Source organism: Barbus barbus (assembly GCF_936440315.1).
Source record: "Barbus barbus genome assembly, chromosome: 5".
Classification (NCBI taxonomy): Eukaryota; Metazoa; Chordata; class Actinopteri; order Cypriniformes; family Cyprinidae; genus Barbus; species Barbus barbus.
The window spans coordinates 33997830-34014175 of record NC_136733.1 but is presented as its reverse complement, the minus strand read 5'-3'; the positions used below and the strand labels follow the sequence as shown (position 1 = coordinate 34014175).

Genomic DNA, 16346 nt, shown 5'->3' with positions numbered 1-16346 from the left:
GATACAAAAAAAAGTTTCTCTTCCTACAAATTAAAGGTCACTAGTACTAAAAAAAAATCAAAGACCAAATATTTTGTTTTTTTTTATATATATAATTATATGATATATAATTATTAATCCATTACATACAAGCAACTTTAGTTTAATAGTTATTATAAATCATTTATTTTAAGTGAATGTTAATATATATGATCGTCTGCAATATAGATAATGCTTTAAAACTGAGTGTCCTTACATGAGTCTCTATCGCTGTATATTTCCAACTATATAAACTAATTTAACAAGTTTCACTTCACAGCAAGATAATTTGTTTTATTTGTCCTCTTACATGAACAAGTAATTTTTCATTGTAAATGCATTTCAATTCATCATATTCTTCAATCTCTTATCCTTTAGCAAAACCTTTAACCAAGGCTCGTGATTGGCTGTTCGCCAGTGATGTCACACATTCACGTGCAAGTGCTCCACAAACTCAGGATCAAAGCCTGAGTTGACAAAGAAAGTTAATGATCAGCATCATGGTACCAACAAATCCGGATTGGAGTGGTTTGGTTTGTCAACTCGAAACTAATCCTGTAACAGTGTTGCCAATTTGGGGATTTTGTCGCCAAATTAAGCTACTTTCTCATTGTTGCTGCGCCTTTTATTGATTTTTTTGTGGCAAGGAGCTACTTTAGCTATATTTAAATAAAAATAGCGATTTTTTTATTTTTTACTTGGCCAAACCCTAGTCCCGTGACCTCTCACGTTTGCTCCCAATCATGCCAATAGGCCTGTTCGACTTTAAGCGGCGCTGCGCAGAATGATCAGTGTATGAAATCAAAGTACCGCGAGAGCCATTGGAAAGCATAGGATCCGTCGGCTCTCGCGGTACTTTGATGTCATACACTGATCATTCTGCGCAGCGCCGCTTAAAGTCGAACGCGCTTAAGGAGTCTGCGCAGTGAACACACATCAGTACGTCTGCCATTCAGATATGAAGACACACACCACCATTTCATTATAAGTATCACGATGTCGGAGAAAAAAATATGATTACATCAGAGCACCAACAACTGCATGAACATCTTGTTTTAACCACAGACACAAAAGTTATACCACAATTCATGCATAATCATGTCAACCAGATACTGAGAGACACAGTGCATCATCGTGGCATGTGTGCTGGGATACAGTATTTTGCACTTACTTTTTAGTAATAGTGTGTTGACTGAAATACGTTTGTATGAATAACGTTTTTGTTTTTGGAGAATCATAATATTTCTTATCTGTTGTATTTGAGCAGGACAGGGATGCACTTTGGTGACACATGAGACAAATGCCCAACATTAAATGTCTTTAGTGTATTTCCATCATGTTTGATGTGCTTGCAGACCACTTGAAGAATTTACTGATTCAAATGTGTCGTGTAGAGTTAAAAGTAGACCTAAGCATTTCCTAATTTCACTTCAGATTTTTTTTGTTATAGGCCTACTTCATCTTTTGTTATATTTTTTATACTGTCATCATTTATAAACGCAACACTTTTGTTTTTGCCCCCATTTTTCATGAGCTGAACTCAAAGATCTAAGACTTTTTCTATGTTCACAAAAGGCCTATTTCTCTCAAATATTATTCACAAATCTGTCTAAATCTGTGTTAGTGAGCACTTCTCCTTTGCCGAGATCATCCATCCACCTCACAGGTGTGGCATATCAAGATGCTGATTAGACAGCATGATTATTGCACAGGTGTGCCTTAGGCTGGCCACTCTAAAATGTGCAGTTTTACTGTATTGGGGGGGTCCGAAAACCAGTCTGGTGTGACCACCATTTGCCTCACGCAGTGCAACACATCTCCTTCACATAGAGTTGGTGACCCCTGTCTAGAGATTTTCTGAGAGAGGGGATTGGCAACACTGTCCTTTAACTCTGAATTTGATCATCTACCATCATGGGACAGGCCCCTGTAGGCTCGTGTGGTGAATAACAGATGGACCAAACAATCGCAAACACAGAGACTGATCTCTTTCTGATTGGTCCCAGTTGTGGCGTGCCTGGCGCCCTCTGGAGGATTATTTAGAAAAGCCACAAGTTGCTAGTGTACTACTGTACAGCTGGCTTGTCTTCGTCTCCAGGAAACCACTTGAAACCTGTTCCGAGAAAAATGGCTGCAATATGCTACATTTAATCCTTCGGGATTTTCATTCGCGTCGCTTGGAAAGTCGCATGGTGTTCGCCACAGGTGAAGAGTCGAATGGGATTTTTGTGAGTGATCGCTGGTGCGCTCTAGGCCCTTCAGTGATGCCTCGGACCGTCGTGAGATCCTGAGCCGATCAGAGCTCCGCTTCACACAGAGCTGGACGCTCGACGTGCTTCAGGAAGAGAGGTGAATGACTTATTGACGCCCGATCTCTGCGCTTAATCCTGCATGGACATAAACCTCAGAGAAAAGTAACCCAGTGTGAGTTTTATTATTTACTAAATGGAGAAACTGATCGGTTTTTGTACTAAATAAAATGTAAATCATTTTAAGGGTTCTTTAATAATATAAATAAAGCAGTTTCAGTGAGTTATTTAGTCAGTGATAAAGTCTTGTCTGACAGTTAACGCTTGGTCTATTGGCTTGGCACCGAGAACCGGTTCTAAATAGAAACAATTATTTGATTCAATTTGTACAATATACCGAAGCCAATTTACTTTCTTCATATTCGTTTTCTCTACCGCTGTGGAGTCGCACCGTACTAAAATAATAATTATTATTATTAATTATTCGCGTGCTGAAATGGGAACGTTTGATTCTTATGAGTCGGTTCTTTTGAATGAATCAAAACAGTCGAAGAGGTTGTGGAATAAAGAATGAATCAGTCAACGATTTAAATGTTATTATTGTTTGTTTAGAATTTTTTTTATCATGATATATAGTTAGATAATTGGATTGGTTGGACGATATCTGTCTTTTGATGTCAGTTATTAACAGTTGACGATGAGCTGCAGCTTTAGACTGCTCTCTGAATTAAACTTTTAAAATTAATTTTTATGTTAGTTAAAATACATCATAATTTGATCATGCCGTCGACGTCTTTAAACATATATATATATATATATATATATATATATATATATATATATATATATATATATATGAACGTTTCTCTGTGTCTGTGTTATCAGTACTGTATGTGACTGACTGTGTCTTAACGTCTAGTGAACTGCCTAACTAGACAACACTTGGGCACCATGGTCAACCCAGAAATGTTGTACAGGTAGGCAGCACTCAAGGTTTTTAGACAATTTTGTTTTCTCTCTCTGTACACAGAAACCTGGCCATTGAGTTTATGAACAGTCCGGAGAGAGACAGGGAATCATGCTGCCTCCATCGAAAAGGGATTTTGTATCTCTGACTCTCAGCGAAAGTGGCAGCTACACCAACAGCAAGCAGTGGCGCCGACAGTCCTGCTGGAGGGTGAGTTTAATATTCAACAATCATTTGTTTGTTAACATTGTGGTTTTATCCAGTAGTTTCGAGACCCATCTGTATGGTAATCTGATTGTTTTGCCGAACATTTGATTACAAAAATGTGATGATAAAATCATCTTGGCTTTGTCTCCAGAAATGGAAACAGCTGTCCAGATTGCAGCGCAGCCTGATCCTGTTTACACTGATGCTGTTGTTGGTTTGTGGAATTGCCACATCTCCCACTGTCATAGGGCACTGGAGAGGTGAGATGCTACAAAAATTATAATATGGCTCCCTTAAAGTTGGATCTAACGTAGAGAGAGAGCTTTTCTGATGCACATCCAATTGAAACAGTTGTTGGTTAGAATGAAGCAGATCTGAATGTGAGCTTTCGGGTATTTGAAATAAAAGCACCGGTTTTAATCGGATGAAATGATTGCAGTTAAGGAAGTATGTTGTTTCACCCAAAAGTACAGTTATGAAAATACATTTTGATAAAAAATTACAAGGTCAAAAAAAAGAAGTAATTAACAACCCATGAATGGGTCATTCGCAATCAGATCAGTAATGTGTTTACAAAACAGACTCCTTATACCTTCTCTGTGTTTGTTTCTCAGATGGTGTGGTAAGGGAGAATGGCCACGATGGGAAACAGCCATTTATTGTCAACCTGAAAAATGAGTACAATTCCATTCTTCCTGAGCCACCCTCTGAGGTTAGCCTGACCTATTTGTTTCTTGCTTTCTTTTTGGATGGCCTCTTTTTATGAGTAACCTGATAATTCAAGGTTACAGGCTGTGCTTTTTGCTGCTATTTGAGGTTTGTGGCAATAACGTATGTTTTCTTCTGAAAAACAGAAAAAGGACTACCGTAGACGTGGACCTCCTGTCTTGCAGAACCGTTTGCAAACCAAAACAAATGTTTCGGGTCTGTTGGGAGTAGAAAATCAGGGACCGGACCTGAAGAATGAAAATAAAGGATCTGAAGAAGGAAAGCCAATCATTAGGTTTGATGTTTAATGTCAAATGTACTGAAATACCTTATAAATACAAAATACATGTGCATTTTGAAGAGCTTGGCTAGTATAGAGGACTTAATAATCTTATGGTTTGTTTATTATTATTTTTTATTTCTCACGTGTGTAGTTGGCGTGGAGCTGTGCTAGAAGAAGAACAGGCATCTGATACTGACACCAAAGACACAGAAATCCAAGACGACCCAGCTTCATTAGCACTTGGTTTGTTATTTTGTCAGCTACACTCTTTTGATATTGAACAGGAAAAGAGCCAGTTGCTTAATCTATTAATACTTTCTAAATATAAACCCATTTTATGCAGCTGATCTGCCAAATTAATTTTCTTTTTATGGATTGCACTGAAGCAGCTGTTTCCCGTGTTTCTGTTTCTTTTAGATGAGAGCAGGCTTGAGGCTGTGAGAGAAGCTTTTAGACATGCCTGGAAGGGATACAAGAACTTTGCTTGGGGTCACGATGAGCTAAAACCAATCTCTAGATCATATGGAGAGTGGTTTGGACTTGGGCTGACCCTAATTGATGCTCTGGACACCATGTGGATCTTGGGTCTCAAAGAGGGTAATTTAGTTTGCTACAGAAAATACATTAGAGTCCATCACAGACCAAGATTTTTTTTTTTTTTCTTGTGGGAAAAAAAATCCAGTCCAAGTCACAAGAAATGATATACCTTTTCATTGTACTCTTCCAAATGTATTTAATTTTTTAGAAAAACTGTTATATATAGTTGAGATATTTGTCCATTGATGGACAAAACGGATCAGCCCTAAACTCACAGGCTTGGTTGAACCCACCTTACTATGTCAGGCTGGTTAGGATGTTCAAAGAAACAAAGCAATTCTAGCAGCACAGAACCACCATTTTTACACTCTTCTGGGAAATCAACCAACAGATTACATAATAATAGTTATATGACTTCATATTAAGAAAAAATGTTGCCATTTTTGATGTTTACTGAGCTGTTTATGGTGTGTAATGTGGTTTACTTGATTTACATAAGTCTTGTTGACAGAGTTTGCAGAGGCCAGGGAGTGGGTGGCCAGAGAGCTCTCCTTCGATAAGAACGTGGATGTTAATCTGTTTGAGAGCACCATTCGTATTCTGGGTGGCCTTCTGAGTACTTACCATCTGACCGGAGACTCCATGTTCCTGGAGAAAGCTGTGAGTAAGAAGGACATGCTGATGAAAGGGCTGGAGTCTTCAAAGTTTTTCTTTATCCAGAACTATGTTCTGGTGTTTTATCACATGACTTATTTTTCAGGAAGATATTGGTTACAGACTCATGCCTGCCTTCAACACTGCCTCAAAAATCCCCTATTCAGATGTGAATATTGGGAAGGGGACGGCTCATTCTCCGCAGTGGACTTCAGACAGTACCGTAGCTGAGGTCACTAGCATTCAGCTAGAATTCAGAGAGCTCAGTCGACTAACCGGAGACCCCAAATACAAGGTCAAGACAATGGACAGTCTTTCTCAGTTAAGACTCGGACACTCATTTAAGCAATTCTGTTCTCATTGCAACAGGTGGTTACTTTTCTTCTGTTTTTTACTGTAGCTGGCTGTAATGGAGGTGATGAAGCAGGTGCATAAATTGGATGGAAAGCAAGATGGGTTAGTGCCGATGTTTATCAATACCAACAACGGGCTGTTCACCCATCAGGGCATTTACACACTGGGTGCCAGGGTTGACAGCTACTATGAGTACCTACTGAAGCAGTGGATACAAGGAGGCAAGGCAGAGAACGAGTAAGAAGAGTCTCTATACATTTGAACATCAAACAGCAAATATCGAAATTTTAGCTGTGGTATGATGACACAGCCTATAGTGCTAATACGAAATCAAAAAGCAAAAAATAAACGGCTTTCAACAAACAAATATGTATATACAGGTTTAGGTTCAAAGATTTATTTGTGTTCCTATTTCTTTCAGATTGCTGGATGACTACCTGCTGGCTATGGAAGGCGTGAAGAAGAACCTGCTGAAGAAGTCTACTCCTTCTGGCCTTACATTTGTAGGAGAGCTGTCCCATGGACACTTCAGTCCCAAAATGGTATACTTGTTCTCAAAGAAAAACAAGCCCTCAGGCCCAGCAGAATCAAGTAGCTCATGTAGCCCCTTTTTTCCTCCTTTCCTGTTACTTTCAGGACCACTTGGTTTGTTTCCTACCTGGCACACTTGCGCTGGGGGCACATTTTGGCCTTCCTGCTGATCACATGGAGCTGGCAAAACAGATGATGGAGACTTGCTACCAGATGTACGCCCAGATGGAGACAGGTCTGAGCCCAGAGATAGCTCATTTCAACATGCATGAGAGCAGCACACAGGATGTAGATGTAAAGGTGAGCTCAGGAAGAGCTTTCAATTGGTTTCAGTTTGTTTGAGTATGTGAAATGAAATCATCTTTATCTCATAATGTCCTACAGATTGCAGACCGACACAACCTTCTGCGGCCAGAGACTGTAGAGAGCCTCTTCTACATGTACAGATTCACCAAGGATAAGAAGTACCAGCAGTGGGGCTGGGAGATCCTACAGAACTTCAATAAGTACACAAGGGTATGCGAGAGAGTGATGAAACAGTTCCACTGTCAACTTGAAATGTTTTAGAATATGCAAAACATGTCCAAATTTACATGTTTTACATTCTAAATGGTATGTGAGATTCAAATGAGTGCATAGCCAAGTTTGTGCTTTTGCATGATTTTTGTGATGTCCACAGTCCCATTGCTCAACAGTTTAATTATGTATATACTACTGTTCAAAAGTTTTGAGATCAGTAATTTTTTTTAAATTAATTTAAAATTGTATTTTAATTACATTACATTTAATTAATATTTTTATTTAGCAAAAATTCATGAAATTAATCAAAAGTAACAGTAAATACATTTCTAATATTACAAAAGGTATTTTAAATACATACTGTTCTTTTGAACTTTTTTTATTGATAAAATCTTGAAACAAATGTATCATGGTTTTCAAAAAAATATTAAACAGTTCAACGGTTTTTAACATTGAAAATAAGTAATATTTCTTAAGCACAAATCGGCATAATAAAATGATTTCTGAAGGATCATGTGACACTGAAGGCTGGAGTAGTGTCTGTTGAAAATTCAGTGTTGCATTATAAAATAAAAAAAACAGCTATTTTAAATGTTAATAAAATGCCAAAAAATTACTGTTTTTACTGTACTTTCGATCAAATAAATGTAGCCTTGGTGAGCATAAGACACTTCTGTCAAAAAAAAAAAATAATATTTTTTTTAAATCTTACCAATTTTTTTCCAGGCATGAAACTTTCTTTTAAATGAATAAAATATTAAAAGGACATGGAAAAATGTAATTCTAGTTTAACTTTTTCTAGTTGTGCTCCGTTGTAAAGTGTTTTTTTTCACTAATACTCTTTGTGAATGAGATCTCTAAAATTAGTTAAGTGAAGTGAAATCCTTATCCATTCATCATTGGTCAGAAAATGTGGAATTGAATGCAGGCATATTGTAAGAAAAATGTGAGCTTCGAGACAGCGTCTCAAGATTGTTTTTCATTCTGGCCCAAAGCCAAACTTTGCTTTGTCAGAACGAGACTCATGATATCATTGACTCACATCTGATTTTCACGTGTCAGATACATTGCTACATGACTTCTCATATTTCTTGGTTTATTCAAACATTGCCTCGCTCCATTTCCAAATGTACTTGGACTTTCTGTCTCTGCTTTTCTGAACTTCACATTTAGCCTTCAGTTCATATCAACAGTTTACAAGAATGTTACCAAACAACCTTCAGTACAGACTCGTGTGTTCCTCTCCCTACAGGTTCCCACCGGAGGTTATACGTCCATAAACAACGTCCGTGACCCAGCCAATCCCAACCCTCGAGACAAGATGGAGAGCTTCTTCCTGGGTGAGACACTCAAATACTTCTACCTGCTGTTTTCCAATGACACCAACCTTATCAGCTTAGACAAGTACATCTTCAACACTGAGGCCCATCCTCTGCCCATATGGCCACAAGAAGAGTGAAGGACCCACAAGCACACGTGCATAACCAAACACATCTCTCTCAGGGCCATGAACACATTTGATATTCAAACTGCCATCTTTTTCTACACCAGGAACTCTTTGTAATTGAAAGTCAGTAACTGGTAAAAACAATTAAAACAGCCATGACAGAAACTGTTTGTAGATGTGTAGTTTCTGATTGTACTAGTAATCTGTATGTTTCTATGAATAGAGTTTCTTAATGTTTTACTCTATTTATGCTATTGTGACGCTGTCGATCAGCTAGGCTGCTGAATTAACCTGTTGACTCAGTATGTGCAGTCTCTCAGCCCAGGCACACAGACAAAAATGTTCATACTGTTAAACCTTACGGGGACTGCAAGCACTTTATGGTGTGTGTGTGTTCTCTTATAATGAAAGAATTACTGTTGTTTTTGTTGTGGGGATTTAGTCTTTTTAGCTTTGTAAAAAATTGTTTTCTTTACATCACAAGTTTTATTTGTTTTCCAGAGCTTATATGACCTATACAAACATTTGAAACATTCGGTATAGTTGTCAGGCATCATTATCCACCTTTTTCTTCAACGCGGAAGTAAGCCTATGGGTGAGACTTCCGGTTCATTAGCCGCTATCGGTAAATAACGAGGAGAATAACAACGTGCAGTAAACGGTAAAACTGTTTGCTCTACAAACCAGAGTTTTCATAATTAAGATAATACATTAAAATAATATAAGACACAATTTTCAATATCAAGCAGCAAAACTAACTGTTTTGTACAGCTAAAAATAGCTGGACACGGATGAGACCGGAAGCTAGACCCATAGAATTTACAAATGGCCATGCCCTTTTTTACGGCAAGAAAAAGGTGGATCTGATAAGCACATGCAAGGGGAAATGTTTGTTTTTAATTTTTTCAAAAATTAATTTTATTTTGAGCTTAGAACACCAACCTTACTGTGAGGGATTTTTAAAATGTCATTCCTGTGAATAGGAGAAATGTAGATTTTTGTGTTGATCTTGGTGGTAGTTAGAGGATTTATAATTTTTTTTATATATTAAATGTCTTCTTTTGATGTTAACTCCCTAGCAGGTGAACCATTATTATTATTTAGTTGCAGATTTTTGTTTTCAGTTTGGTCCCATTTGTTGTGATTGCAGTCAGAATTATGTATTTTAATAGAGCGTTAATCAAGCACAATGTTTTTAAGGGTTTATATTACATCAGATGTGATTGTGTCTATAGTGTTTGTGTATGAAGAACTTTATGGTATTGGTAGATTATTTAGTAAAATATGAAAAATTAGATTGTCTTCTTGGGGTGGTTTTCCTACAACTTTAAAGAATCTTCAAAATTCCAAATGTTTTCTTGCAGGAAGAAAAGTGGAATGTTTGCTATTCATTTTTGCTACTTGTTGCAGATCCGTTTGTGGGCCTGAGCTTAAATAGAATAGAAGTCAACTTTTTTGACCATTAGAGAATATTCATGCTGTTTACACAGATTACAGATGTACTATGTGCATTGTATTTGAAAAGCTTGGTTGAACATTACATCTCACATTAATATTTTCCAGTTTTTTAGGTAGTATGTACATTAAAACCATTGCATATGTTCATCAAGGGCTGAGCATTAACTGGTTTCTTGTTGTCGTGCTGTGGTGAGAGGTTTTGTTCCACGTGTGCCTTTACATACAGCAATGACAAATGTTGTCTATTTTCAATCCAGAGAATCAAGTTTTTACGAGAATTCAATCTATTTTAAACATCTCATGTTGTGAACCTATCTACAATTTGTTTTGTGAATAAATACTTTTGTGATTATTTATAATATAGTGGAAGTGCTAAATTAACTTGCTATCTGTATTCTATTTCTGGGTGTTATATTTTCTCTCATTGTGTGAGAAACTGAAGACAGCTAGACTCAATTGAGCTTGTGTATCTCACAGATTTAAAATGAAGGGCTTTTCATGCCTCGGTCTTAATTGTTTGAGCAAATGTCTCAAAATATTGATGCCTCATGCATATTGACAAATCAACAATTTTGAATCATTCATACACCAAAGATGTGACATGAACTTCAAAATATATTCTAAAACAGGAGTGATGAGACAAATAATGTGGTACAGCTGTACACATTCCTTGTAATGAAACATAAGAGTGAGTCTGTACATATTTCATGAATGTATCTTTTTAATGTCCATTTCTGTAAAAAATAAATGGATTTAATCAATATTTTACAAGTTTACAATGTTGAAATAAATTGTACATAATGAACTCATGATGACTCCTTCATTGCTGCCTTCACCCACTGAGCAATGATTTCAGACTCTTTCTTCCGAGCCACAATCACAGACTCAGGATCGTTAGGGTTGGACTCCCTGGGGGGGGGGAATAAAACGGAAGAATGATCAGATCAAGCCAAAGATGATTTTATTGTCTTTATCTCTCTCAAAGTTACACACACACAAGTTCTGAAATTTGCACCTTAAATCTAGATGATGAGCTCCCTCTGGTATGTTGATTGCAATCAGTGATGGACCGAGTGACTTCCTGATCTACAGGTGAAAATAATTGCATCATCTTTCCACAGAGAAGCACAACAAAACACTTTTTCGTAAACCTCAGCAGCAACCGATAACAAGGGAATTACTAAAGTGAATTATTCAGATCATCATTTGTAGTGAGGAAAAAAATAGTGCAACTTTTAAAAGTGAAACTGTCTTACCCCTCCATTGGCCCAAGGATCAAGATCACCATTGGAAAATATGATATTGCTTGCGGTGGAGAGGTCTAGAAGAGAAAATTCAAATGGATGCAACACTGAGCTCCCATTACATTTGCGAACATCCAATGAATATTAAAAGGACCAAAGACGAGCAGAACCTGATGTATAATCATGACATAAAACCTTTCCTTTTTTTTTTTTGGTAGTTAAAGCTTACCGTCGCCCCAGAACTGGGTCTTCAGCCACCCTGGACGCGGCACCACCCCCCATCTCTTTGAGCAATACTGTTCTCTCTGCTGCTCAGTGAATATCATAAGCGGGAACATGTCTGTCACATTGTTACTCTCAAAGCACATCTCGATCTCAGTGCAGGCCTAAAAAACAAATACATTTTTTTAAAAATACAATTACAAGTGAAAGGAAAGTCTATTCATAGTATAATGACCCTAATAAATCAGATTCAACTTGAAACTAAACTTCTTTACAGAAGTAATGAAACATGAATATCTAAAAATAAGTGTAAAGTATTTGGACTGAAGACCTTCTGGTTCCATCGTCCTGAAGTCAATGGTCTTTTTGGAATGGGTTTTTGGTTAATTGCTGGAGATAATGAGGTTAACTGAAGAGTATAATAGTAAAGCTTTTATATGTCCTGGATAATGTGGTTACCAACAATTGGGACTACAGAGGTTTTCAGGAACATTATACGTCATCACATGCTCTTGCAATCTATTCCAATTGGAATCATATTGAGATCATGTTTGTTTATAGCCTACGTTTAGCTTTTTACTTGTGGTGATTGTATTTAGGTTTCAGAATTAAAAAATGTTCAATTTAAAGTTTATCTTGATGAACAATTTGTGTAAGAATTAAACTTTTGTTGGGGATCTTTTCTCTGCAATAATCCAAGAGCCAATGGAAAAATCTTATTGGAACCAGGGCGATGCAAACTTCTGTGTTGGCCTACAAATGCCTATAAAGGCTTGTGTTAAAATCTAATATTCAGGGTTTAGAGAGAACTAATCAAAGTACCTGGTAATCCCATGCATAGCTGTCAAAGCCAAGGCCACAGCCGGTGGGGTCGGCACACTCCACATAGAGACTGTAGAGGTCATAACATGTGAGCTGGCCAGTGGAATTATACACAATGCCTGTGGGGCGGCACAAAATTAATGCTGAAGTCTTTTGAGCCTTGCCAGTACCAGAGGGATTTTAAAAAAGAACCAGAAAATGAAATCTGTGCAAAGCTGCTGTCATTTACCGACAGTATCTCGGAGTGCTGACATAAGATCAGTGCCATTCAGCATGGTTTCACACGCCACCTGTAAAAGTACAAAGCACTGTGATTTATCTTTAAGACACACAATCACACCGGTTCAGTTCCAACTGCAGGAACTGCACTGCTAAGCAATTTTAAATGGAACCAGATGGGCTGGAAATGTTTCATTTGCTATATGCATCAGCAAAACATTTGATTAACACCATTAGGTTTTGCATTATGCAAGCTTTTAGTTTTTTTTATGCTATCCCCTTTCCATTTGGTGATGGGGTTGGCTGAAAATTCATGCTAGTGACAAGTCCAATACCTTCACAGGGAAGGCTGGCATGCTGCCCATGAAATGAGTGCTGTAGGGATAATCCAACATGGCCATCATGGTGAAGGCGTTACGTAAGAGTCCGTTCAGCTGATGAATGTCCTTTGGGGTGGAGGGAGTATTACACAGGGAGAAGGCAGACTGGATGCGTCTGTAGTCTAAGAATGGGAAATCATGGAGAATGAAATCCATTTTAAGAACAAAAGCAAGCACAAATTGAACACGGTTAACCATTCTGAGTGAATGGCTATAGATACCTTTCTGTTGTGCCAAAATGTTGAGCTTCTGGAAAGCTCCTTGCACTGCATCTCTGCAGGCAGGGTTAAACTTCTCAAAATCCTGAATAAGCAAACAGAACACATCAATATTACTCCAATACAAAATCATAAATACTTATGTACAAAAAGTATTATATTTTAAAGGCATGTTTAACAACAGAAAGGGATTAAATGTGAACATACAGAGGTAACATCCTGGAAAAACTGTCTAGAGTCACCAAGACCTGCGGTGGACAGAATGGGAGCACTAGCGGCTAACGCCCCAGTCACGATATTAGGGTACCTTATTCTCATGTAAACGCTTAACATTCCTCCATAGCTGAAAAACAGACACTTATTACCATACACTACTGGTTATAAATTTGGAATAATTAAGACTTTTTTTATTTATTTATTTGAATGATGCCTCTTCTCATCAAGGCTGCAATTATATGATCAGTTCAAACATTATTAAAATTTAAAATAACTGGTTTCTTTTTGAATGTATTTTAAAATGTCAATTATTCTTGTGATGGTTATACTGAATGTTCAGCAGCCAATACTCCAGTATTCAGTGTCACATGAAATCAGAAATCACAAGGAACATCTTTTATTATCAATGATGAAAACTGATGTTTTCAATTATGTTTTTGCTGCTTTTTATTTTTGTGAAAACATTTAAAAATTTTGGGAAAAGTAATAATAAAAAATGAAAATAGTTTATTTAGCAAAGATGCATTACATTGATCCGAAGTAAGAGTAAAAAATGCTTAATGTCACAATAGATTTCTATTTCATATTAATGAAATGGTGGGAAGTCGTGGCCTAATGGTTAGAGAGTCGGGCTCGTAATCCAAAGGTTGTGGGTTTGAGTCTCGGGCCGGCAGGGTTTGTAGGTGGGGGGAGTGAATGTCCAGCGCTCTCTCCACCTTCAATACCACAACAGGGGTGCCCTTGAGCAAGGCACTGAACCCACAACTGCTCCCCGGGCGCCGCAGCATAAATGGCTGCCCACTGCTCCGGGTGTGTGTTCACGGTGTGTGTGTTCACTGCTGTGTGTGTGTTCACTGCTGTGTGTGTGCACGTTGGATGGGTTAAATGCAGAGCACAAATTCCGAGTATGGGTCACCATACTTGGCTGTATGTCACTTCACTTTTTACTTTCACTTTTTTAATGATGTTGTTTTGAAATTTGTATTCAAAGAATGTATCATGGTGTCCACAAAAATATCAAGCAGCAAAAACTTTTTCCAGGCACCAGAACCAAATAACCATTAATAACATTTGGCACCAATAAATACTGAGCACCAAATTGTGATATATATATATATATATATATATATATTTTTTTTTTTTTTTTTAATCATGTGACTCTGAAAACTGGAGTAACAGCTGCTTAAAAATTTTGCTTTGCCATCACTGGAATAAATTTGAAAACATTTTAAAATATATTAAATCAGAAAACATATGTTAAATTGTAGTAATATTTCAAAATTTTACTGTTTTGACTGTATTTTTGATCAAATGCAGCCTGGTGAGAAAAAGACTCAAAAATATAAAAAATGTTATTTCATAACAGTTATTTCAAACTTTTGACTGCCAAAGACAGTATTTGTTTATTATTATTATTTAACTTAATAATGAAATATTAAATTATAGTATGTCTGTCAGAAGATAATATGTTAATGGAAAACATTGTTTCTGAACAAAAAAAGCTCACTGAGACCCCACCTTCCACCAAAGACGATGACAGGACATTTCTGAGCGCCCAGTTCCTTCTTCAGCTCTGTGATCATGACCGCATAGTCAGCCAGGGCCTGCTCCACCGTCAACAGCCCCACCTCAGGGATATTAAATGACTCCTTCCCAAATGGAAGAGATTTTCCATAGTACCTCTAGAGTTTAAAGCAAAGCTTAAGATTAGTAGAAAGTTATAGATTGTATGACTGCATAAACCTGACATCAAAGACTGAGTGAACTGTCCCAACTTGTCAAACTTCCTCCATGGTCATATGATTCAACAGTTACATGAAAATCTTACATGCTCAGCAAATATCACCAGGGCTCCCTGCACTGCTGCCAACTCGGTGATGAACCCTGAATTCCGTGCAAACTCCCATATGTCCCCTTCATTGCCAGTGTAGAAGAAAATAGGTCCATTGCTTTTCTTCCAGTACTGGTCTACAATAAACACACAATGCACTCACTCAGTGTGGATAGAATTTAAAGTTCTAACAGTATGATACTGTGGTAGATTATCACCTGTAATAAGGTAGCGCTGATCATATGTGCCATTGCCAAGGCTGATGTAATTGAAGTGGTCTAAAACTTGTTTAAAATACTTTTCCTTGAAATCAGGAGCAAGGTCTCTATGAGATGGGATGACCTCATTATTGAGCTTTTCCTTCTAAAAAATAAAATATTCCAAAAAGGGAAATTCAAAAACATTCCAAAGAGGAAAATTCAAAAACATTCCAAAGAGGACAAAAGAACAATTTGAAATACGACCAGAGAGAGAATGATCTGTGATTTGTAGGAAAACAACTGAAGCAATACAATTTCATAAATCAACAGGCAAATATGGGAAAACTGAAGATCAGAACTTACTACAGATAAACGTGTCTCGGTTTTTCCACCGAAGATCAGCAACATGAATGCAAGGGAAAGCCAACGTGCAGCCATCCTCACAGAGACCCTATACATCAAGCCTGGAATCTAACACAGTTTCCTAAAATCACCAGACTGTCATGTGATCATGTCAGCTGTCATGTGATTTGTGTCATTAGGTGCGTTCGACTTGAAGCATGGCTACAGTCGGTGGTCAACGAGAGTAGCCGCTTGCAGTCAGGGGCGGAGTTGAAAACGGAGTCGTCAAGTCGGACACCTCGGGGCTCTCGTAGTTTGCTGCATCTACCTCAGTCATGGCAGATCACGTGGCGTTTGCTTGCTTTATTGCAGACGAACTGGAAGCTATAGAAATGCCATTATTGTTGTATGAAATTGAGCACAATGAGCAACGAAAGTGAGTAAAGGTTCAATGTAATAAGTATTGTTTTAATAAACCTTTTAAGATGTATGTAATATTTTGAAAGGGTGTCATCACGACAGAAACAAGTTTTAAGTAAATAAACAGAACATATTGAAAATTTGACTTGTGCAGTATGATTCATTATGTGTGTTTTTGCTACTGCAACTTAATAAAAATAATAAAAAAGCACATTTTAGTAAGACAAAACACCATGAACATTCATACGTGAACACCATGAACAGGCCTACCGATAAGCCCAATTTATTTGCCTTTCTATT

General features: G+C 37.4%; 2 protein-coding genes across 3 annotated transcripts; one reads left to right on the top strand and one right to left on the bottom strand.

The window, feature by feature from the left end:
• The first annotated feature begins 2047 nt into the window (after positions 1-2047).
• On the top strand, positions 2048-10741 carry LOC306870101 (endoplasmic reticulum mannosyl-oligosaccharide 1,2-alpha-mannosidase-like). 2 transcript variants are annotated; one of them, XM_079417171.1, is made up of 14 exons: positions 2048-2442; positions 3298-3444; positions 3593-3701; positions 4056-4153; positions 4296-4444; positions 4584-4675; positions 4850-5029; positions 5481-5629; positions 5730-5918; positions 6024-6214; positions 6399-6519; positions 6614-6808; positions 6893-7024; positions 8280-10741. In XM_079417171.1, the coding sequence occupies exons 2-14, from the start codon at positions 3346-3348 to the stop codon at positions 8484-8486; spliced, it is 1911 nt and encodes a 636-aa protein (XP_079273297.1). In that variant the 5' UTR covers positions 2048-2442; positions 3298-3345; the 3' UTR covers positions 8487-10741. The 2 variants fall into 2 exon arrangements, with proteins under 2 accessions (XP_079273297.1, XP_079273296.1); XM_079417170.1 differs by having other exon boundaries at positions 2051-2367.
• Positions 10632-15818, bottom strand: LOC306870103 (dipeptidyl peptidase 2-like). Its single transcript, XM_079417173.1, has 13 exons — positions 15648-15818; positions 15303-15447; positions 15082-15221; positions 14772-14935; positions 13245-13380; positions 13041-13122; positions 12775-12941; positions 12450-12510; positions 12221-12339; positions 11406-11562; positions 11189-11253; positions 10948-11018; positions 10632-10841 (listed from the first exon to the last, which is right to left on the bottom strand). The coding sequence occupies exons 1-13, from the start codon at positions 15741-15743 to the stop codon at positions 10739-10741; spliced, it is 1506 nt and encodes a 501-aa protein (XP_079273299.1). The 5' UTR covers positions 15744-15818; the 3' UTR covers positions 10632-10738.
• Positions 15819-16346: the final 528 nt, after the last annotated feature.

What these genes read in the sequence shown, in the direction of transcription:
- LOC306870101 (XM_079417171.1), top strand. Translation starts at nt 3,346, where the DNA reads ATGCTGCCTCCATCGAAAAGGGATTTTGTATCTCTGACTCTCAGCGAA. An exon ending in TTCCTGAGCCACCCTCTGAG is followed by an intron (nt 4,154 to 4,295) that starts GTTAGCCTGACC and finishes TCTGAAAAACAG; the next exon opens with AAAAAGGACTACCGTAGACG. An exon ending in CCATGTTCCTGGAGAAAGCT is followed by an intron (nt 5,630 to 5,729) that starts GTGAGTAAGAAG and finishes CTTATTTTTCAG; the next exon opens with GAAGATATTGGTTACAGACT.
- LOC306870103 (XM_079417173.1), bottom strand. Translation starts at nt 15,743, where the DNA reads ATGTATAGGGTCTCTGTGAGGATGGCTGCACGTTGGCTTTCCCTTGCA. An exon ending in TGGTGATATTTGCTGAGCAT is followed by an intron (nt 14,936 to 15,081) that starts GTAAGATTTTCA and finishes TTTAAACTCTAG; the next exon opens with AGGTACTATGGAAAATCTCT. An exon ending in CATTTTGGCACAACAGAAAG is followed by an intron (nt 12,942 to 13,040) that starts GTATCTATAGCC and finishes TCCCATTCTTAG; the next exon opens with ACTACAGACGCATCCAGTCT.